The sequence below is a fragment of the Acanthopagrus latus genome, chromosome 13 (assembly GCF_904848185.1).
Source record: "Acanthopagrus latus isolate v.2019 chromosome 13, fAcaLat1.1, whole genome shotgun sequence".
Taxonomy (NCBI): domain Eukaryota; kingdom Metazoa; phylum Chordata; class Actinopteri; order Spariformes; family Sparidae; genus Acanthopagrus; species Acanthopagrus latus.
In genome coordinates this window covers 21,175,718-21,198,795 of record NC_051051.1, presented here as the reverse complement: position 1 = coordinate 21,198,795, position 23,078 = coordinate 21,175,718, and the positions used below count along the sequence as shown (strand labels likewise).

General features: G+C 43.9%; 1 protein-coding gene across 3 annotated transcripts in view; it reads left to right on the top strand.

Moving 5' to 3' along the window:
• tecta (tectorin alpha) overlaps window positions 1–19,433 on the top strand; it is a 28,946-nt gene extending 9,513 nt beyond the window's left edge. Inside the window, exons 8-25 of one of the 3 annotated variants that reach the window (XM_037119043.1) lie at window positions 22–434; window positions 899–1,469; window positions 1,548–2,158; window positions 2,977–3,547; window positions 5,609–6,237; window positions 6,757–7,408; window positions 8,398–8,597; window positions 9,059–9,439; window positions 12,491–12,777; window positions 13,940–14,220; window positions 14,444–14,554; window positions 14,833–15,032; window positions 15,312–15,475; window positions 15,586–15,834; window positions 15,918–16,080; window positions 16,162–16,246; window positions 16,335–16,454; window positions 16,792–19,433. In XM_037119043.1, coding sequence (XP_036974938.1) covers window positions 22–434; window positions 899–1,469; window positions 1,548–2,158; window positions 2,977–3,547; window positions 5,609–6,237; window positions 6,757–7,408; window positions 8,398–8,597; window positions 9,059–9,439; window positions 12,491–12,777; window positions 13,940–14,220; window positions 14,444–14,554; window positions 14,833–15,032; window positions 15,312–15,475; window positions 15,586–15,834; window positions 15,918–16,080; window positions 16,162–16,246; window positions 16,335–16,454; window positions 16,792–16,892 — 5,789 coding nt within the window. In that variant the 3' untranslated portion in view covers window positions 16,893–19,433. Of the gene's footprint in view, window positions 1–21; window positions 435–898; window positions 1,470–1,547; window positions 2,159–2,976; window positions 3,548–5,608; window positions 6,238–6,756; window positions 7,409–8,397; window positions 8,598–9,058; window positions 9,440–12,490; window positions 12,778–13,939; window positions 14,221–14,443; window positions 14,555–14,829; window positions 15,033–15,311; window positions 15,476–15,585; window positions 15,835–15,917; window positions 16,081–16,161; window positions 16,247–16,334; window positions 16,455–16,791 lie in introns of those variants that run through there. The other 2 variants (XM_037119042.1, XR_005078486.1) reach the window with 2 other exon arrangements.
• Window positions 19,434–23,078: the final 3,645 nt, after the last annotated feature.

The window sequence follows — 23,078 nt, the reverse complement described above, 5'->3', positions numbered from 1 at the left end:
TCTTTCCTATATCCTCTCCAGGGCGTTACTACAGACGAGGGGAAATCTTCTGGCTGTCTGACCAGTGTTCACAGCGATGCCGCTGCCTTGACATTCACAATGAGGTGCAGTGCCAAGAAGCTCCATGCGGGCAGCTAGAGACCTGCGAGCAGCAGGAAGGGGCCTTTTACTGCCAGCCGACCCGCACCAGCACTTGCGTGGTATTTGGCGATCCTCATTACCATACCTTCGATGGCTTCCTCTATCACTTCCAGGGAACCTGCTCCTACCTGCTGGCTCGACCCTGCTGGGAGGTGGCAGGGTTACCCTTCTTCAGCGTGGAGGCCAAAAATGAAAACCGTGGCGTCACCTCTGTTTCTTGGCTCAGAGATGTCACTGTTGAGGTGTATGGTCACAGAGTCATGTTGCCCAAAGGCAGTCTTGGGACAGTCCAGGTGAGAATCTGTGGACCCCTTTTATATCAGGAATTGGTTTGTTAACTTCATACAGATTAGCTCCTAAATTTAGTATTGTGAAGTTTGGAATCAGGGGACGACTTGGTAGCTAGAGCATGAGAATGTCAAGATGCTGTGTCTCTGCTGCAGCTGCCCAGGGATCAAGTTTGCCTTCCGGCCCTTTGCTGCACATCTCTCCAATCCTATTTCCTGTCACTCTACTGTCCATTTAAGCCATTAAAAAGGTTGAAAGAATAATAATCATGGTGCTCAGTGGGTGGGGCCTGCCCCCCATTTGCAGAGCCTGAGGTTGTATCCTCACCGCAGCGTCCCAGGTTTTCAATCAACCTCTGGCCCTTGTCATACAGACACTCTTTTCTGTCTGATCTGTGGCCCTAAAATATATTCAAACCTATCATCATCCATGGTTCAGTGTCTGATTTGTCCTCTGCTCCTCTCTTTAGGTGGACGGCTTGATGAAGACTTTACCTGTCCAACTCCAGCTCGGTGCCATCAGGGTGTATCAGTCTGGGGTTGCCATTGCTTTAGAAACAGACTTTGGACTCTTAGTTACCTATGATGGCCAACATTATGCATCCATCTCCCTACCCAGCTCCTACTTCAATAACACTTGTGGCCTTTGCGGTAACTATAATGATGACCCTGCCGACGATCCTGTGCTTCCTGACGGCTCTCTAGCAGAAAGCGTTGTGGAGTTGGGAGGAAGCTGGCGAGCGGAGGACACTGACTGGCGGTGTACAGACGGCTGCGCCCAGAATTGCAGCGTGTGCGACCCTCTTACAGAAGCCTTCTACTTTCGCTCAGACTACTGTGGGCTCATAAACAAAACTGATGGACCTTTCAGGGACTGCAGAGCTGTAGTGGACCCTACAGCCTTTGTGTACAGCTGTGTGTACGACATGTGCAGCAACAGGGATAATATCACCACACTCTGCCAGGCCATCCAGGCCTATGCTCTGGCCTGTCAGGCACTTGGTGTCACGATACGCCCATGGAGATCTCGCACCTTCTGTGGTGAGATTCAGTTTGATTACACAGATTCTTAATCTTACATTCATTCACCTGTGCCTGATATCATGTCTTCTCTCTCAGCTTTGTCATGTCCAGATTTCAGCCATTACCAAGTGTGCACAAGCGCCTGTCCAGCGTCCTGCTCAGACCTCACCGCCCCCCTGTATTGTGCTCACCCCTGCACTGAGGGCTGCCAGTGTGACGATGGCTACGTTCTCAGCGGCAGCCGTTGCGTACAACGTGAAGACTGTGGCTGTGAGCATAACGGCCTCTATTACCCTCTTAATAACACTTTCTGGGCAGGCCCCAGCGGTGAAGAAGGTGAATGTACCCTCCTCTGCAGCTGCGGGCCCGCTGGGGAAGTCTCCTGTTTCAACGAGTCCTGTAGGGAGGGTGAGGTGTGCGTAGCCGAGGTGGGCTTGCTTGGTTGCTACCCACGGAGGGAGGGAGTCTGCTCAATCACCCAGAACTCAGTGACATCCTCCTTTGACGGGACCTTCGTGCTGTTCCCAGATGACAGCTCCTACTACCTGCTTAAGTTGTGTGGTGCTGTGCCAGCTAACGGTTCAGTGGTGGAGGTAAAGATGGGCAGACGACTGGTGAACAAAGGCCCTTCTTGGAAAAGACCTGTCGTGGTAACAGTGGCTAATCTGGAAGCTCAGATGGGAGGGAGTGATTTTGATATAGTCAAGGTGAGGACAACACGAATACCGAAATGGTTGAGAATAAAGTTATGATAACTTGTTAATCCTATCAAACCATACAAAGACAGTATATCTACTGATTTACCTAATCAACTTTACTGATTTTTGGAAATATTTTGTACCTTTTGAATTTATTGCTACATTTCAAACAAGTTGGGACAGAAGCAACAAAAGAGTGCTGAGTTTTGGAAGACTGGGTGTCACATTGGCTGCTATGTTCAGGTCTAGGCTAGTCACAAGCGTGCAGCTTTGTCTACTGCCTCTGGACACTCCTGAAAAACTACAAACTGTTGGTGATCTAAAAGAGAGACAAATTCAGCAACTGCATGGCTTATTTTACACCAAAAATGTTTACAGACACACATCATGTTGAAACATTTTTGGAACATAGGAAAAAGTTTGTAAATTGGCCACCATGATGGTCCAGTTTTAATTCCTGGAGCAGTCAACCAACCACTGAATCGTCTAATCAGGTGCAGTCAGAAAGAAGGATGTTTTCTTTTTGGTCAAGCATCCAATGCTGGGGAGCAGCACAAACACTCATCTCCCAAACTGCCCCTGCGGGCATGTGCTATCAGTTGTTCACAAGCAGAAATAGGGCAAGGTTCATTTATATTTATATTATAAATTATATAACTATATGTACTCAGGTACTCTTCGAAAAACCTTTGTCCATAAACACAGCTCATTTTGAAATGATTGCATTCTGTCCCAACATTTCCAGATTTCATGCTAGTATTTTCCCTTGAGAGTAACAACCATTCTGCTTTCAATTGTTTGTTCCTTGACACTTTTTTCTGTTCCAGGTAAATGGTGAACCAGTGGGGCTCCCATACGTCCATCCCATGGAGACAATGATGATCTACAAAGCACCAGGCAATGCTACTGTGGTGGAGTCCCACGGTCTGCTTCGTGTCAGCTACACACGCCAGGGATTCCTCAACATTTCCCTCTCCACTCTCTTCTACAATGTTACTTGTGGTCTTTGTGGCGTCTTCAACAGCAACTCAACGGATGACCTTCGCCTTCCAAATGGACGCTTGGCTGAGTCTACAGAACAGTTCACGGAGGGCTGGCGGTCCATCGCAGATGACCTCACCTGTAATGGTGACTGTGACGACCTGTATCGAATGTGCACAGACTTGCGTCTCTATCAGAGTCCTTGGATGTGTGGAAACATCAACGACCCGGGGAATAGTTCATTTCTGGCTTGTCATGCTGTGGTCAACCCCTCACCGTTCTTCAGGAACTGCTTGTATAACATGTGCGTAAAGGAAGGGAATCGTTCAGCCCTGTGTTCTTCACTACAGGCATACGCCACCGCCTGTCAGGATGCTCAAGTAGGCCTCGCTTCATGGAGGAGTGCCACCAACTGCCGTGAGTAGATTCAGCTTCACTTTAAAGGAACAGGCTGATATTATTTTGCCATAAAACGTAAGATGAAAAGATTGTCTCTGTGTGCCGAGAACAGATATGAATGGTATAAAAAGATGGACGACATGACAGTTGTCCATATTAGTGCGGGCCAAAAAAATGAAAAGGAGCAAGCTTGTCTACAACACATCAAAAAGCAAAAAGGTTTATTTTCCGTGTATTAACATATACACTAGCAAAATGCAGGTATCCCATGTAACAGGACTTCTGAATTTGGTAAGAGGCACATTTCAATAAAAGAAAACGCCACTGTCTCTGTCAAAGTGTACCCAGCTAAATCATGCTAGTAACAAAGAAAAGCTAGTCAAACTTTGACAGACGTGATAATAATAATAATAATAATAATAATAATAATAATAATAATAATAATGGTAATAATAATAATAATAATAATAATAATAATAATAATAATAAGGCACCTTTTTATTTAAAGGTGCCTTTCAAAGCCCTCAAGGACACCTCATACATTAAGTCAACCAGGCCGGGTTAGGCAGGGTTGAGCTTCAGGGGTAAGAATAGTGCAATAGAGTGGAATAGAGAATAGGCAAGAGTGTGATTGTATGATTAATCTGATACAGAATAGGCCACTCAGTATAAGTGTGTTTTCAGGCGAGATTTAAAAGTGGAGACAGTGTCAGAAGTGCGAATGTCTGGTGGGAGAGAGTGTCAAAGTCTGGGGGCAGATCACCTGAAAGCTCTTGACCCCATTGTGGTTAGGCTGGCAGATGGGGCGAAGAGCTGGATGGTAGAAGAGGATCGGATAGTGCGGGAGGGTGTGTGGATATGGATCAGTTCAGCAAGATATGATGGTGCCAGGTTATGAAAGATCTTGAAAGTGAGGAGCAGAATCTTGAAATCAGTGCAGGATTTGATAGGGAGCTAATGGAGTTGCTGCATGGCTGGAGTGATATGCTCATTAGAGGGAGTTCTGGTGATGATACGGGCAGCTGGTACCAACGAGGAGGACCTCGGTTAAATACGATATTAATACGATTTAAAAAACATAGCTCACTGATGGGGCGATGGATTACGATCTAAGAGTGCATTAAAAATACAAATATTTTAGCATTTTTTCTGCCGTAAACTTGGTCACCAGTGAAATCCACTGTGGCTGTGGTGGGTCCAAGCTGGCCTTATCCCATCCTACAGCGGTTGAGTGTAAAACTAGGGACACCAGGATAACAGTCAGGAATTCTTCCTTCTGGTTAATAAACATGACAGCACCGGTGTTACAGATTAAACCAGACATCTTACAATTTTCTTCACAAAATGAATGCTGAGAAGGTTATCCATCATTAAGTTTTGACTTCCCATGTCTATCAAACCTGATTTCCGAGTTGTAATGTCATGCTTATGTTAAGTACATGCCAGCTGTAATGTTAGCTTCTTGTCAAGGCTAGCCCAGTTTAGCCAAATTAGCACCAGCTAATGCCTGCATGGTAATGTATTGAATAATGTAATACCCACCTCTGGATGGTGCCAGGGCTCCTTGAAATTGACTCTCTAGCAGACATTAGTCTGTATAACCATATCTTGTTATTAAGCAACCTTACATTTTAAAATCTGACTCCTGCTTCTCTGCATTGCTACAATTTCAGTCTATAATGGTAGCGTCCCTCATCTTAGTATAAATAACTTGCTCCGTATTTTACAAAATGACCCCATCAATTGTGGTTGACATCCACCGATGGGTTGTAAGGTAATGCTAACATTATGCATGCTAACGTTATGTAATACATGTGGCTGATTAACAGCCTTGACAGGAAGCTAACAATACCACCATTGTTTGCTTCCTGTCAAGGCTGTTTGTCAAAAAAGGGATTATTTGGTTTAAACTAGTGACCTGTCGAACAGAAAGGATCTAAATGGGCCTAATTTCTGTGAAACGACAGTGTGGTTGATGGTGAAGTAATGTAATCAGTATTTGTCCGATTCTTGTAAAATTGATGTGGCTGTTTCGTTTGCGTCTCTCTTGCTCTCTCTTGCCTCGCTCTTCTGTCTCAGCTCTTCCCTGTCCAGAGAACAGCCACTTCGAGGAGTGCACTAGCGCCTGCCCTCTGACCTGCTCCAACCTGGATGAACCTGAGGAGCCGTGCCCTCTGCCCTGCCAGGAGGGGTGTCAGTGCGAGGAAGGCTTTGCGCTGCGCGACGGCCTGTGTGTGGCACGCAGCGATTGTGGCTGCATGAGCCATGGCCGCCAGCTGGCCACCAATCAGACTTTCTGGACGGACTGGGAGTGCCAAGAGCGCTGTTACTGCAACGGCTCAGACAACAGTGTATACTGTCAGCTGGCGCCCTGTCACCTTGAGGAGTACTGCCAGGAGAGTGATGGCCTGTATTTCTGCCTGCCACGCACTGAGGCCCTGTGTGTGGCAGCGGGTTATGGACACTTTCTGCCATTTGGTGGCGTACCATTTGAGTTGCAGAGCTCTTGCACTCTCAGGATGGCCACCACCCACTGTGGTAGAGAGAGTAGAGACCCTGCGGCCACCAATGGAGCTTTTCCCGAATTTAAACTGGCAGCTCGTAATGAGGAGAGGGACACAGGCCAGGCTATCTGGGTGAGGGGATTTGTACTGGAGGTCTATGAGTATGAGATCGAAGTGTCTCGAAGCTACAAAAACACCGTCACGGTGAGTGAAATATTTATACCGTAGCACCACTTTCCTGCATGACCCGTGAAGGTCATGGTTGTTGTATTTGCGAGGACATGTTATTTCTAATCAAGCCGATAGAATAACCAGGCAGAGGGTGAATTCCTTTTGATTGGCTTAAGGTGGATCTAATTTCAATGGGCATCTTTTATCGGGCTGGATTTGGCTCAGACGAAACCCCGACCCTGAGCGACATTTGGACCGGGTTCACAAACCGACTAAAAGATCTGAGGAGGAACAGAAATGACACACACAGCCACATGTGCGCACACACTGAGACACACACATTTTTTTCTAACTCTCTCTGGTTCTGTCCCTCTGATTCAATTATGTGAGTAACACATAAAAGCTCTTTCAGTGAGACTAATGTTATAATCAACCGGGTTTCCCCACATACTTGGGATTAAAAACCATGAATTAGTGCTAAAAGTGAATCTGTAGGAATGTGCCTGTGTCATCTTATAAGAGTTAAATGTGTATCAATCTCTCTTCCCGCAGGTGAATAAGGAGCGTTTGTACCTCCCTCTGAAGCTGGGCCCGGGGAAGGTCAACATCTTTACCTGGGGCATGCAGCTCATCCTGGAGACAGATTTTGGCCTGAAGGTGGCCTTTGACTGGAACACCCTCCTCCTCTTGACGTTGCCGCGTGACCTCTACAACGCCTCCTGCGGCCTCTGCCAGGGCGTGCCCTTATCCCCGCCCACCCTCACGACCACCGAGTGGGGCATGGCCTGGGCAGAGAGGGACATCTTCTGCCAGGTGGGCTGTGGAGACTCGTGCCCTCGCTGTGGCATGGGAGAGAAAACCGTGCCGAACGACGGCCCTCTCATGGTGGCCGATGGCAACATTGACGCAGGCGAGGGAGGGAATGAAATCAACACAGGCATGCGTTTCCACATCGGGGATGGACTGTATGTGTTTGTGGAGCCGGAGGCCGTGAGGCTGTGCGGGCTGATCATTGATCGAGGAGGTGTGTTTGCACGTTGTCACAGTAAGGTGGCGCCAGTGTTCTTTTATCAGAGCTGCCTGCAGGACACCTGCTTGGACCAGGGAGCTCAGGATACGGTCTGTAACTGGCTACAGATTTATGCCAGCACCTGTCAAACCCAAGGGGTGCCTGTTACCGGCTGGAGGAGTGACACACCATGTGGTGAGTGCAAGTCTGGACTCACCTTTATTTCACCAAGTACTTCAGTTATGTGTGTGTGATACAAAGGCCTCCTCTTGTGTTACAAATCAGGCACAGCCAAGCATGATCTTTTCTTGATTTTAAAGGTGCATTACAGTTCAAAGATGTAATAGTCTGAATTTACCAGACTGTGTTTTAATACAAGCCTTTACCCACTTTAGTCATTATATACACATTAGTGATTATTGTTTATCAAAAATGTTGATATGTTAATGTTTTGTGAAAGTGCCCCAGTCATCCCAGACAAGTGCCCCAGACATTTTAAGATATCGACATATATATTGCGTATCGCAATGTAGCCTGAAAGTATGATCGTAATATTGTCCAGCCTTAGTTTACCATTACTTTACACTGAAAAGTTTCACCAACAAACTCTTTACAGTTTATTTGACTGCTGCAGGCTTCCTCTATTGGTAATCATCAGCAACCTTTCTTTTTAGAAACAGGGTCTGTGTCACTATGAATAATCCAAAGAATTATTTCCTATAGAGAAAGTTAATAGTGAGGATTTTACAATATTTCTTTTGAAATGTGTAATTGTTGACTGTTGGAGTTGATGCAATGAGAACTGCAAACGGAATTCCACTCAACTCCATATTGAGGCAGAGGGGTGCATGTATCGCAATCCCATGAGATAAGTGTGAAAGAGGACATTTGTGTTAACTGGGTGAAACAGTAATATAAGTAAATCAACAGGAACATTACACAAACTGGCTGGTGTTAGTTAAGAAACATAAGATATTCTCATCTCATTCTCATAAAGAAACAGAATGAGAAAAATGCTCCCAAAATGCTGAACTGCTCCTTTAAGCGCTAGAGGTAGACACACGTGACTCTTGTCCACAAATATTTACTCAAATCACCCGTTACTGCTGGAAAAAACATCCTATGTGAACGATGCAGTCGGCACAGCTGTCTGCTAATCTCTTTGCCAACCTGCCTGCTCCCAGTCCAGAGCTGTCCACCTAACAGCTACTACTCGAGCTGCGTGCCGGCGTGCCCGCCCCAGTGCGCCCCCGCCCGCGGCCAGAGGGACTGCAGCCAGGACTGTGTGGAGGGCTGCCAGTGCGACCAGGGCTACGTGCTCAACGGCAAGAACTGCATCCTGCCGCAGAACTGCGGCTGCTACACTGATGGCAAGTACTATGAGGTCAGTCTCACATCCAGCACCACATGGAGTCAACTCAGTGACCTCTGCTGCCAGAGCTGGGTTTTTACTAGAGGTCCTCACTGGCCAGTCAGAATCATGTACATACTGAATGACGTTTTTCAAACATGATTCTGGTATTACTGATTTTTGCTCAGATTTCTTTGAGATTAGTCAAATTCATGTTTTTTATTTATCAAATACACACACACACACACACACACACACACACACACGTATATAGATACATATTCTACACAGAAAGTAAATGTTGTTTCTCATAGCCTTATTAGTTTTGCCAAGTTATAACTTGCTGTTGGGTTATTAGTACAAAATCACTTCTACACTGCAACGTCAAAAATGAAAGTTCTCTGTAGCCGCTTTAAAAAACTTGTCATTCAACAAATTAATTAAACGACTAATTGTTTCACATCTTAGTTTAACAGAAACCTTTGTTCTGTCAGCCCAAACAGCTGTTTTGGAACAGCGATTGCACCAAACGGTGCCAGTGCATCGGACGAAACCTGATCCAGTGCGACCCGCGGCGCTGTAAGGCAGAGGAGGAGTGCACCCTGCGCTACGGCGTGAGGGGCTGCTTCGCACGGCGCTCCCAGCACTGTGTGGCATCAGGCGGTGGAGTTTTTAGGACCTTCGACGGGGCCTCGCTGAGGCTGCCGGCCTCCTGCTCTTTCGTCTTGTCCACAAACTGTCACAAGCTGCCCGACCTCTCCTTCCAGCTCATCGCTAACTTTGACAAATGGAGCACACCCAACCTCACCACCATCTCTCATGTCTACCTTTACATCAACGAGGAGAATATACTCATCTCTGGCAGCACTGTCAAGGTGAGAGAAACATTGGACCGTGGTTGCTTTGTCAGCCAAATGTTGGGAATTGTTTTGACTTTGACTCATACACTTTAATTACATGACATTGATTTAGAAATGGATCAGTTCTGCTGTTCAAAACAACAAGCTTAAATGCACTTCAAAGATCCCATATTATGAAAAACACGTTTTTTCTTGTTTCTACATATATAAACTGGTCCTCCCTGAGCCCCCCAACTCTCAGAATGAGGAAAGCAAACGAGTCCTGCATCGTGTCTGCAGCCCACCCACCGGTAAAACGGCACTCCTACAGGCTGTTCAGATTCAGCTCCTTTCGTTATGAGTCATTTACATAGGCCGTCCTCCTCTGTGCAATGATAGGATATATCTTAGAGCGGGGCGTCCATCCCCGAGGTGAAGTTCAGTGTGTCCAGTCGTAAGCGAGCAGTGTTTCACAATGTCGTCCGAGCTAGACACTCAAATTGCTCTGTTGTTGGTTGTATAAATCAGCCTAAGTGCCTATATTCTGTCCCAGCTAAAGAGCAACAGAAGATACAGTTGTTGCATGTCATTTTTATTGACAATGTGGCGGCTTCGCTTCCTGTTAGTTTGTATGTGTGTGCTAACCACTTCACATCGGACTGCTTCAGTAATGAGGGTCAGTACAAAGCTGGCTTTGCCTCAACACTGACCCTCGTAAAAGGATCAGTCCCAACCATACCGGACCCAGCAACTGCACCCAAGCCACCAGTAAGTGTTGCGATGTTTTGATAGCATTAACAGTTGCCTACAAGTATGGTGCAGTTAGCTGGAAACTGGCTAACTAGTTAGCTCCGCTTCGATCCGCTACGCAGTGGCATTTGAAGTGAGTTTAATGTGAATTATATTACGAGGGAGCTTGGTTGTCAGAGTAAAAAGTCTGGAAACATGTAGACTTGAGGCAGAGTCTATGCGAACAGTGTCCAAGAGTTTGGAGTCTGTGTTGAAGACAAACACAGCTTTCGCTAGCTGTTAGCCATTAGTTACATGGTAGTAACTGTAACAACACATACCAACAGACTACCATTACTCAGACACACTACCCATTCTGAAATGTCCTGCTGCAGCCGCAGAGTCTGTACTTCTTCAGGAGCCTCTCCTGGGTCCAATTCTGGGTCAAACTGGTATGGTTGAACGACAGCATCTCGGCAAGCCATAGCGATACATCCACCATGAACATTAGTGCCTGCTACTGCTAGCGTAAGCGACATCCTCTTCCTGGGCGTGTAGCAGGCAAGGTAGGTGTTGACAGACGGCGCTTATTAACATTTAAAGGTGCAGGCACAGAAACGACCTGTTCTCAGTAGAGCTCAGTAGAGCTCACTTGGGCAACTTTCAGACAGCTGAAATACAAGACCACGAATGGGTTTGGGGCAGTAAATTTCAAATACAGTGTTGTTTGACCTCTGAGAGCTATGTGAAATTGATGAAAAACAGTATAATATGGGACCTTTAACAAGACCTTGCATGTGGACTTCCTGTGCCCTCATCGCAAAGCCAATGAGTTTGTTGGTGTTAATTGCCTGAAAGAAGGTCTGTGGTTAACACAAGCAAAAGAGATCTTCATGTTTTGTTCTACAACATAATATACATTAGTTTTCTGCACTGTGTTTGAATTTTGAAGCATTTACTTGTCTCAAAGAACAAGGTTGCTACTAAGTGGTTAACTGAGACTACAGAGGTTGTTGAGGCACATCTACTCCTCAAGACTTTACTCAACACCTTAGGTGTAAACTAGCCTACACTAACTTTACCACATGTAGATTTATTCATTTATAATAAAATAAGTGTATGTTATGGTGTAGTTGGAGGCTTTGTGGTTGTAGGTAGTTTATTTATAGCCTGATGTTAGCTTGATACTTCTGGCTCTTTCATTTAAGCTTCAAAACTATTATAAACTTGTGTTTTTCAAAAAAATCTTATTTACTGCAGTACTCCAATAATCCAATCCCATAGGCTTTTTAAAGAGGGAACCATGGCGATGCTAACTTCTGCGTTAGTTTGCAAACATACACCATCGATACAGAACTCTCCACAGCAAATGGCAGACAGACCAAGACAGCAACAAGCTAGTGAACATAGTGGAACATTTAGTGTTTAGCTGTTTTCTCTTGAGAGTATATACCTAAACACAGACCCAGAAAAAAGACTCCATATTAATGCCAGGGTTGCTGCCTGTCTGCTGGAATGTAAACAGGCTATAGGAGGCTAACGTGTGAGCCGCATCCACTTTACGAGGCCATACGAGGTCAAACATGTTTGACTTTCTAGCGTTTTCTAGCCAAAGGTGACAATTATATGACAACGGTGAATGCTAAAATATAGTTCAGGAGTGCCACATGTAAAGAGGAGTCACAAGTTGAGCAAACAGATTCATGTATGACATTGAAACCGCAATAAATAGCTAAAGCCTGCTGATATTGGCCACCATGAGCTAATGGTCTTACTGGTGCAGGGAGGCTGTAAATGCAAACCCCTTTATGAGAAGAAATTTGTGTTATTTTTTTCAGATGCTTAAAGTCGCACTTTAATGGCCCTAGTATATGTAATATAAAACTTCTAGGTTTATATTTTCAGCTTTCTTTCTTCTGGCTTCGTACCATCTGCGGTGAAAGGTGCCTTTATAAATCTCTTTTTTCTTGCCAGCATACTTGAAAGTCCCAGCAGTCCAGTTTACCAATTACCACTAATTGCCTGGTAGAGCTCCTCCAATTCAGGCTTTAGGCCATATCATTCCACTGAAACTGCACTCACAGAGGTAGTTAATGACTCGCTGATTGCCTTTAACTTTGTCCCTCAATGAGTCTTAATCATGCTTGAAGTGAATGAGCCATTTTTCTAAAACTACGTTTTACTGGTAATGCAATGAACTAGCACCGGTCATACTCAGAGCCCATACTAATTACAGCACCATCTCCAAATCTTTGCTTTGGACTTTAATTACTTAAACAAGACTGCATGAATTTATTATTGGTGTTTTTGCGCTGTTACTCATATAATATCATGGATTTCTATCCTGTGTCTTCACAGGTCAATGGGACACCAGTATCGGTCCCATTTCTAACCGGGCTGATGACTCGTCTGTCCACGTCCGAAGGCTTCATCGTCATCGACACGCCCCAGGACATCCAGGTTCGATACAACCACTTTAACACCCTGAGCATCACCATGGGCCAGCGCCTGCAGAACAAGGTGTGTGGCCTCTGCGGGAACTTCAACGGAGACCCCAGTGACGACTACATCACCTCCAGAGGCAAGCCGGCTGTCAGCGCCCTGGAGCTGGCACAGAGCTGGAAGACCAACGGTATGCAGAACAGGTGGGTGAGGCTTATAGATATGGTGGAATGTATGAACCAAATCTACTGTACATGTTTATAATAATAAAAAAATCTTTCTTTATATTATTATTATATACTACATGTATTTTGAGAGGGATGTGTCATACTTCTGCATATTGCACCTCTTTTTGCCTCTTCTTAGCTCATCGTTTTTGCTTAATAGCCCAACTTCAACCTCATGAACTCCTTTTCTAGAAGCAGCAGACTGGAAAAAAAACTTGAAAAGAAATTGGAATCTCTAGCTAAAGAGCCAGACATTTCCCTCAGGAACAAAATAGAGCAAAAATAGAGTGAGAATATTGGACTGGATCCACCGGGTCAGGTGGACTGAAACATCACTCCAAATGAATGCTGATTTTGAAATTGGTTTGAACTGACAGGCTGAGAATGAGACTTGAAAAACAACTTTTTCAGAATGGCCTTAAAAGGTAGCCAACATCGTGTTTTGTTTTTCACCTTGATGCACACATCCCTTCTGTTTTTCTCTCCCAGTATGTGTCTGCTCCGTTGACTTACTTTATCAGGAGTCTGTTTTATAAAGTCGCCCAATCAAAGCACCTTTTGTTCTGGATTCCTTTCGCCCCGATTCTATTTTCAAAACAGCAGGCGAGCTTTGTCGTTGATGAAATACTGAACCTACTGAAACTATAAAAACCCAAGGTTGTACCGAATGACATAGCGGGCCCTACATTAATGGGATCACAACACAATCTGTGGATTTACAGGAGGGGGTGTAATACCAGAAAGTGTGCCTCTCTCTTTCAGTTTCAACACAGAGCATTTCCAACTGTTAGCCAACAGGAGGGGAGATTGTCCACTATAGACAATTTACAAAAATAACAATGGATTTAAATAATACACCAATATGCACTGATGCTCCTGGCTTTAAGATTTAGTCACAGTATGTCAGAAAATGGTCAAAATTCTCTTGATGGATCTCACACCTAAACTACGCCTGCAGCTGCCAGTAGCTCCTCAGAGGACGCTGGCAGGTTCAACCGCTGTGGTTCAGCCACAAGCACACAAATTTGAAGCGATGCTCACTGTAGGTGCAATATGTACAGTATTTGCAGATCAAAGTGAAAGGTGGCACAAGCAGATTATTTAGTTATTAAGTAATAACAAATACCCTCTCCTGTAGTTGTGATGAAACCCAGTACGTGGCTCTGGCTCAGTCCTGTGACAACACAGCGGTGGTGGCGCTGCAGAGTGAGGATGCCTGTCAGAAGCTCACGCAGCTGAAGGGTTTCTTCCAGCCGTGCCACGGCCTGCTCGACCCCCGGCCCTTCTACCAGTCCTGCTACCTGGATGGCTGCTACAATCACCGGAAGGCTCAGGTCTGTGGCTCGCTGGCTGCCTACGCAGAGGCCTGCCGCTCCCTGGGCACCCTCACCACCAAGTGGATCACCCAGGAGAACTGCTGTAAGGGCACCGCGAGGCACCAGCATTCCGCAAACGATTTTCCTTTTAATTTGTTGATTTAGCCCAAAATTCCCAGCTCAGGTTAAGTTACTCTGAGTTGCTGTAAGAGGACACAGTTAGGAGAGAATTTAGCGTGTAAATTAAACTGAATCTGTAAAAGCACACTGAACATACAGCTAACGCTGTGTGTGACAGCTAACATTGTGTGAGGACCTGTCTTTAGCAGAATGGATCTACGACCCCTGTGCAGGAGAGATCTGCACAAACTTCACCTGTGAGCTGGAGAACGGAGGCGACCTGTGTGGCTGTCCTGAGTTACCCACCAGCACTGGAGGTGAGCGCTTCACGGGGCAAGAAGGTGATATCATCCTCCCCTAGTTAAAATCCTGCCCCAGTATGATGTAGATGATACTATTATATCACAGCTAGATATGTACACTTATAGACTCGACAGGTCTTGTGCCAGAAATATACAGAAACATACATTTTTTTATACAGACTTGTTGAGGAAAAAACCCTTTTAGGAGGCTGTATTTACAGCATCACACATTCCAGGAATAATAATATAGCTCTAATATAATACCTAACGTGTGTCTGTGTGTCTGGCAGCAGATGATGACATCATCCAGGCGGAGGTGACCTGTAAGCACGCTCAGATGGAGGTTTCCATCTCCAAGTGTAAACTCTTCCAGCTGGGTTTTGAACGGGAGGACGTCAGGATCAACGACGAGCACTGCGCCGGCATCGAGGGAGAGGACTTCATCTCCTTCCACATCAACAACACCAAGGGACACTGCGGCTCCATCGTCCAGGTCGGTTTACCTTCATCCGCATTCTTTCTCGCTTCACACGTGTCGACTGTTCCGATTACTTTGCTGTCTAGCTGGATCCCCTTTTTAAAGTTGTTGCTTTGCATCCCCCTCGTGGTCCCTCAACATTATATCACCTTTCATGACAACTTCCCAACCGTTTCCTTTCCAGACTGTTCCTTTAATTATTAGGCGTGAAATATCAGGTTGTTACAAGGCAGCCGAACAGATGTATCAGCTGTTTTCAAGCCTTCACCCGCTCCTGTGTTTCTGTACTGACAGTCGAACGGCACACACATCATGTATAAGAACACTGTGTGGATCGAGAGTGTGAACAACACGGGCAACGTCATCACCAGGGACAAAACCATCAACGTGGAGTTCTCCTGCGCCTACGAACTGGACCTGAAGATCTCGCTGGAGACCGTCCTCAAGCCCATGCTCAGGTCAGAGAGAGCTTGACTTCATTTGTTGACCTCAAATGAAACAAAATGCCCTGGCTGGACACAACAACCAGCTATACTTCTTCTCTTCTTCTTCCTCCTTCGTCCTCCAGTGTGATAAACCTCACCTTACCGACGCAGGAGGGAAACTTCATCACGAAGATGGCTCTATATAAGAACTCCTCGTACCGCCATCCGTACAGGGAGGGCGAGGTGGTGCTCAGCACTCGAGACATCCTTTTCGTGGGCGTGTTCGTTGAGGGCGCAGATGAAAACCAGCTCATCCTCATCGTAAACATGTGCTGGGCCACGCCATCCCGCTACAGCAGCGATCGCCTCCGTTACATCATCATAGAGCGAGGGTAGGCTGGAGGAACGTCTCACACACACCTGATAACAACTACATTCCACAGTAGTACCCTATAAACACAGTTTGTCCCTTTAGGTGTCCAAACATTAAGGACAACACCATCGGTATGGCAGAGAATGGTGTGTCGCTCACCTGTCGCTTCCACGTCACTGTCTTCAAGTTCATCGGGGATTACGACGAGGTCCACCTCCACTGTGACGTCTCCCTGTGCGACTCCGAAACGAACGCCTGCAAAGTGGTGAGGAGAATGTTCATCTTACATAAAACCGGTGATGAATCACCGTCCGCTGTGTTGATGCATGCGTACTCTTTCATCCAGAACTGTCCACACAAGAGAAGAATGTACTCCGAGGACAGCGACCATAAAGAGCACATACTGTCCGTTGGGCCAATAAGAAGGAGGGGTAAGTAAGGTCTCTTTCCTCTGCTGTTCAGTTCAATTTCTAAAAGCTTTTCCAGGATTTCCATGACACACCTGTGACGTCCTCTCAGAGTCACACTGGTGCGAGGACAACAATGGCGGCTGTGAGCAGATGTGCACCAGTAAGACGACCGGACCGGTCTGCAGCTGTGTGACTGGGATGCTGCAACGAGATGGGAAAAGCTGCAGGAGTAAGGAACACAAACAGACACAGTAGTTCCACAAATGTAACATCTTATCCAAAAAAAAAAACATCCAGCCTTCAGAATACAGTAAGATTGAGGACAAAAAGATACAAATAATAATAATAATAATAATAATAATAATAATAATAATAATAATAATAATAATAATAGCATGGATTTATATTGCGCCTTTCACAAGACCCAAGGTCGCTTTCCACAGTAGGATCAATGCTACACAACCAGACAAAAACAAACAGCAAGCAACAAGGATTAGTGTCTGCTGTGGAAGCAGATTTTGTCCATTAGCGCATCCTTTATAATGAATGTTTTCTTCTTTCCCCAGCTGTGAGCTCGAGCTGTAGCCTGACTCCGACAGTTTCTCTGCTGAGCGTCGGCGCTGTGATCTCCACGTTCCTGGCTCTGATTCATGCTCTCCTCTTATAACATCCTGTGAGCGCAGGAAAAGCACAGCCACGTGGAAAAGAGAAAAGACTTGAAGATGCACAAAGTATCAGCGTTTATTAGCCAGTAGATCAGCTGTGAACCAGACAGAATATCTAGACGGAATACACATTCGTACATGTTTGAATCCAAATATTACCAGTGCCACTGAAGGTACACAAAAGTGGGCCAGCTTTTTAGACGTGCGGACAATTGATCCTACTGGAACTCTTTAAGTTTCACCACTCTTTGTGTCATTCTTCACCTCTTCCATTATTCACATATGTCAGGACAAGCCACTTTTTTCTTTCATTATAACATCTTTATTGATTATTCTTGTGTTTTTTTTGTGAATGCATTAGTTCCACCAAAGTGTCTTTGTTCAATATGATCACTAGATGGCGACAAAGTCAGAAATGCTCTAGTCCTGCACCTTTTGGGTTGAAGGTGTAATTAATGTCCGTTACATAAGGGAACAGTGGAATGTGAACCCAGCACACTGTTCACACTTCCATGCCCATCCAACTCCCTGACCTCCACACTCTTACTTTAGACTGGTATCACATTGTAATCTGCATTTTGAACTAGACATTGCCACTGAATGTAAATTGGTAATGGGTAATTGCATAATGAACACAATTGCGAGGAATCAGGGTGGCATTATCTGAGCACACGTAGTCACATGCCTTCGCCATCCGATGATAGTCAGTGTTCTTGAATCTGCCCACCTCAGTGTGCAAAAATTTGGTAGTTGGAGCTGACCAACAATAAAGTGGAGCGTCTCCCCAAATCCACAATTCACCGGTTCCACATGAGGCCTCAAGTCTGTAAGAATGATTTGTTTTAATGACTGGTTGATCGTCTGAGAAGAATTTGGTAATGGATTCATCACTTTATATTATATTTTATTTTATTTTTTCATGTATTGAAATGCTACAAAATTCTCTAGTTGCAGCTTCTCAACTGTGAGAATGTTCAGCTTCATGATAGTCAATGGTAGTTATTGAGACTTTATGATAGTGAACTGAACATCTTTGAGTTTTAAGCAGGTGGTCAGAGCAAAGCAGCAGACCTATACTAGTTGAAAATATCAGTCAGTCAGTCTCCATGAGAAAGAGAGTTCTCATTTAAGCTGCTCACTGAACAGCACCTCACAGTGTCCATTTCTGTCCAAATCCACAATTCTCTGCATGAAAGAAATGGGTATGTATGATGTATGTCCTGTAGGATTCACTCCACAAGTCCAGAGCGGGGAAATTTTGAGGGAATTAGTGGAGAAGCTTGCTAACTCTAGTGCTAGTTTGGATCTCCCTGTTGGTAAAGTGACCCTTTACTTCTGTAGCCTGATGTTAAGCCTTACCCAACATGAACAAATATGGTCCTTGTGTGCAACGCCGTGAACAACGATGCCATGATTAATCTCTGACCAATGGCTATCATGTCTCTTGGCCAGGTCCTTGCAAGAATTTATGAATCTATAATCACCTAATTTGACACAGTTACCACTATAACATACAAAAACAGTGTGTAGTCTGAACCTGGCATTAGACAGCCTCCAAACTGCCGCTGCCGTCTGGCCGCCACTCATTTTTTTCTGAGGAAAGCGGCCAAACACACTGACTGCATTCAGACTTAGCCTTGGTCTTGATTTGAAAGTGTGTTAGCATAAATTCTCCAGACTGTCGGTTGGACAGCAGATCTACTGGCTAGCTTCATACAGAGCAGTGCTGATCTATTTCATTTGGCCTCCGGACCAACTACTGTAATCACAGTGTTTGTCACACTAACCCAACAAAGCTCTACATCAGCTTGTGGCAGCAATAAGATGACCGATCATGCGAGAAGAAAACTGGATGATACATTTCAGAATGCAAGCAGTTAAGTGCATGGCCTGCATTTATCTTGGATGTCAAAGTGGAGTTTATGAGTGAAGTGAGTATTTATGTGTGAGGAGAGCAGCCTGTGAATTGAATACTCTTGACATTTTTAACTCAGATTTTGGTGTCGTAAATTAGTGCCCAGGTTGCAATCAGTTGTGCCATTAAAATATTTAATTTCTGTCATTTCTGTCTCTAATCAGTTATAGTGTTGTAACACTGCCATAAATATTGACTGATTATTGATTTTGAACAGTTTGGCTTTTAGGATGGACATGTGTTGACAAACTGTACCACTGTTAATAGGTTAAGGTTCTCCAAATGTGGTCCCTGGTCAATGTTTGATATTTGGCACCTTATAAATGTCAATATATGTCTCCACACCCTCTTTGTCAGCCCTCAGTGTTCTTAACTGAAGCCGCCTGAAATTCTTAGTTCTGGATTAGTTTCACAGTAAGTAGCAGTTTTTCATAGGTAGACTTGTTTTGCTACCCTCTATGTACAAATGTACAGTCCTTGTCAGTTTGCTGGTATATGTCATGACGTTTTATTTTAATAATCAGTTTCTTTTTTTGTTGTTGTTGTTTAAAAACATGACCAAAAGATGTTTTATTCTTTGAGAGCAGAACAACCACAACCTTTAATAAATGAAGAAGTTCTCAAAGTTGGTGTGAGTTGAGTTATTCACAAGATTCACAATTACTTTTATTGTCATTTGCAGCTCTATACCAGATAGGTACACAGTAGAGAGGGTGATTTTGTAACCAGGTCAATTCAGGCCCCATTCAGGACAGCTGATTTAACGATGCAAAATGTAATAATTGGCATCCTGAATTCATACAAAAAAAAAGAGAAAGAAATTGAACATATAACCACTCAACTGCTAAATGGAGTTAGCTAGTTAGCTCAGTTAGCTGTGCAGCTAGTAGTCAGGACTGGGTGCTCAGAGCACCAAAGAACTGTTGGTGTTTGCATCGCTGGCACAGGGACAGGGGTAAGACAGGGCTAGCTGCTTAGCATGCCATTAGCTGTAGCTGGAGTTAGCTAGTTAGCTCAGCTAGCTGTGCTGCTAGCAGTCAGGACTGGGAGCTTGGAACACCTGGGAACAGTTGGTGTTTACTTCGCTGGCATGGGAGCTGTGGACTGGCATGGGCTAGCTCGTTAGCATACTATTGTCAGTAGATATCTCTGCAACAAAATATAGGTCATACAATCAAAACTGTTATTGTCCTGCTTTTTATTGACAATTTATTTCAATTTCAAGTGTTTTCAACTAAACTTTCTACATATTGTATTTCACCTTTCACTTGGAATACATATTTTATTAATAGATAAAATAAAGGGCTGCGTGCTCAGTCACATTACAATAAAAACCGAACTTGTCCTGTTTCAGTGTTTCAGTAGCTGTCAGGAAGTAAATTTTGATCAGTGCAGCCGTCTCCTAGCAACCAAACAAATGATCTGTCTGATTCACTCCACGCCCTACGATTGTGTTGTGTTCAGTTATTTGAAAAGTTGACAAATCAATTTTTAAATTCTTTCCATAATGAAACATGCATTCAAACATTCAATTAAGTATACACTGTTGTCAGCCACCAACCATCGGTGACATTTGACAGATGAATGTGGAATGAAAAGGGAGGTGAAGGAAACTAGGTCAGGCTGCGCTGATCACGTCTTCCTTCCCAGCTGTGCATACGCATCAGACCATGGACCAGCTTCTTATCCCCAGGCTGTGAGAAGCCTCAATTCATCGTTTCAAGCTCCAATTTACTCCACAAAATAGTTTGTTTTGTAATGTTCTTCTCCTACATAGCACAAATGCGCTTACACTAACTTTCATTTTGCGACAAATTGTGTAAAATGACAAATAAATTGTCCTTGCAACTTTGACGCCTTGTTGTAGATGCACATCTACAGTATACATTGAGCTAAACACACTTCCAAATAATGTTCCAAATATGAGCATAATATTGTATGCCTGCAGCAGATTCAACAAAAGTGATAACAAATCACAAAACAATGAGAATGAGATTAATCGGAAAAACACTTCAGTTCAACTAAACCACATCAACAATCACAAAGCAGAGTACAAATAAACAAGGTCATGTGTGGAGTAGATAAAAGATGCTTGTCACATTTAGGACAAAATTAAAATTTAGACGTTCAATGTTCAAGAAGCAGAAAGTCTCACCATCAACCACCGCTGAGGTAACAGTCTCGTAAACATACATGTAGAGTCCATAATAGTACAGTAAGTAAAAGTGCAAAGGACACTTGAGTTCACCCCAAAGTAAATCAACTGTTAGCTATTTACAATATTACATATGTTAACGTTAGCCATACAGCTAGAATAGTGGCGAGCCTGGTTAGGAGTATGCTAATTGCAAAAACACAAAATTCTACTGAGTCACACATCAATAGTCACTAAAACTTGTAATTAAAGAGTGCAAACACACAAAGGCAAATGCAGAACACATAAAACATACAAATAAAGATTGGTTGATTGATTGATTGATTAATTGGTCACAGATCTGACAAAATGGTGGCTATAAATCAATATGTAACTGAGCCAGCGGTGGTTGCCACTGGCACCAGAGTTTTCAGCTGACACCAGCTGTTGGTAGCAGAATAATGAATCACTCAAATATTTATACTAGCCCACTTTTTGTGAGATATCTCAGACCTATATAGGCGTCTTTAATCGGCTCATGTGACGGAGTCGTAAAGAGTCCGGGTCTCATCAAAGGAAACGACCCCACCTTTCAAGGACGTTCAACCAAATGATTCACTGAGCTCAGTGGACACAATCCAACAAACAGTCGCAGAGACAGATATGCTCAATTTCTACACACACGGACAACAATGTTATTTGTACTGAGTCAAAAGGTCCAGAATGTTTCCTTTCAAATGTCTTGAACCCAAATACACAATAACAATTAAATAAGCCTAATAACTATGAATTTAAAGGATTTCCAACAAAACTTTAAGGTAAAAGCACACAATGTAATATAAGAGTCTAAGTTTAGCAAAAGGCGCAATGAAGGTACTGTAAGGGGGAGAAGGTGCAGCTGCAGCCATTCACTGCAAGGACACACAATTTCATCCACACAAAGCGCACAAGAATCAGTTTAGCAGTCCTCCAGACGCAATTCTTGCACTTATCTAATCACAATTTGTATAACCAACTGCAGTTGACAGCAGATTGTGAAATGTTGCTGTCCAAATACAAAATACAAAGGGCAAGTTGACCTTAAAACGCTGAAAGCAAGCCTTCCCTCTGATAAGATTCCTTAGAAGGAATGAGTGTATTTCAAGACGGTTTAAGTAGGCTATTCAAATATCTCTTGCAGCTCAGTTGTTTGCGGCAACAGGTCTAATGTAGCACTGTTGCTGAGGACACACTAAAGCCTGCATGCTGGGACATGTTTGATTATACAACTAAGGCTATTTCAGCCCATTCAGTGACATTATGTAATATGTTGGGCAGTCAGGCCACAAGTATGATCCGTTGGTATTGAAAGGGCTGTCCGAGAGTTGGGCTGCCTCTCCAACTTGTTTACCTCCCTCTCTGTTGAACGTGAATCATGCTGTGTATCTATGGTTACATAAGGTTGCAGGTGTGTGTATTTAAGGGTGTGTGCGTGTTGTGTGTCTATTAGACCTTCTTTTAGTGCATATCTCCCTATACCCTAATTTTTTAGGGTAACTGCTGCCATTCTTTCAGTTTCAATCAGTGTTACAAACACAAAGTCCATTTGTTTGTTTCTTCATAAAACTGCAACAACTAGGTATTATTAATAGAAATGACCACTTTAATAAGCTATTCTCCTCTCTTAAAAATCTAACAATAAAGCCATTCCATTAATATTCTGTTTTGTCTTTAAAACAACTTCAGAATTCAATTCAAATTCAGAAATAAAACAATAGGGAATACCATTCAGTCATCCATAAATGAGACGTTATGAACACCCTTTTTAAAGCCCAAATCTTTACCGGGATCGCATTTTGGAGCCATTTGATGTTCTTAGTTTTTTGGGGTTTTTTTTCTACTTCAGCTGTTTAGAAGAATTCTGCATCGCGGTTTTGCTGTGAAGCTCCAGAAATGTTCTGTAAACTTCAAAACATCACCTGACTGTCCAGCAGCATGTGAGTAAGATGATAATGACAACAGTTCCTTTAAAACTGCCGTATTTCAAGGACGTAATCAAAGAAATGTATCCCTGACAACGTAATGTAATATAATCTGTTTACACTTTTTTTCTCAAACATAATCTGAGGTGATTATAGATACTCATTTTTTAAATTCTGA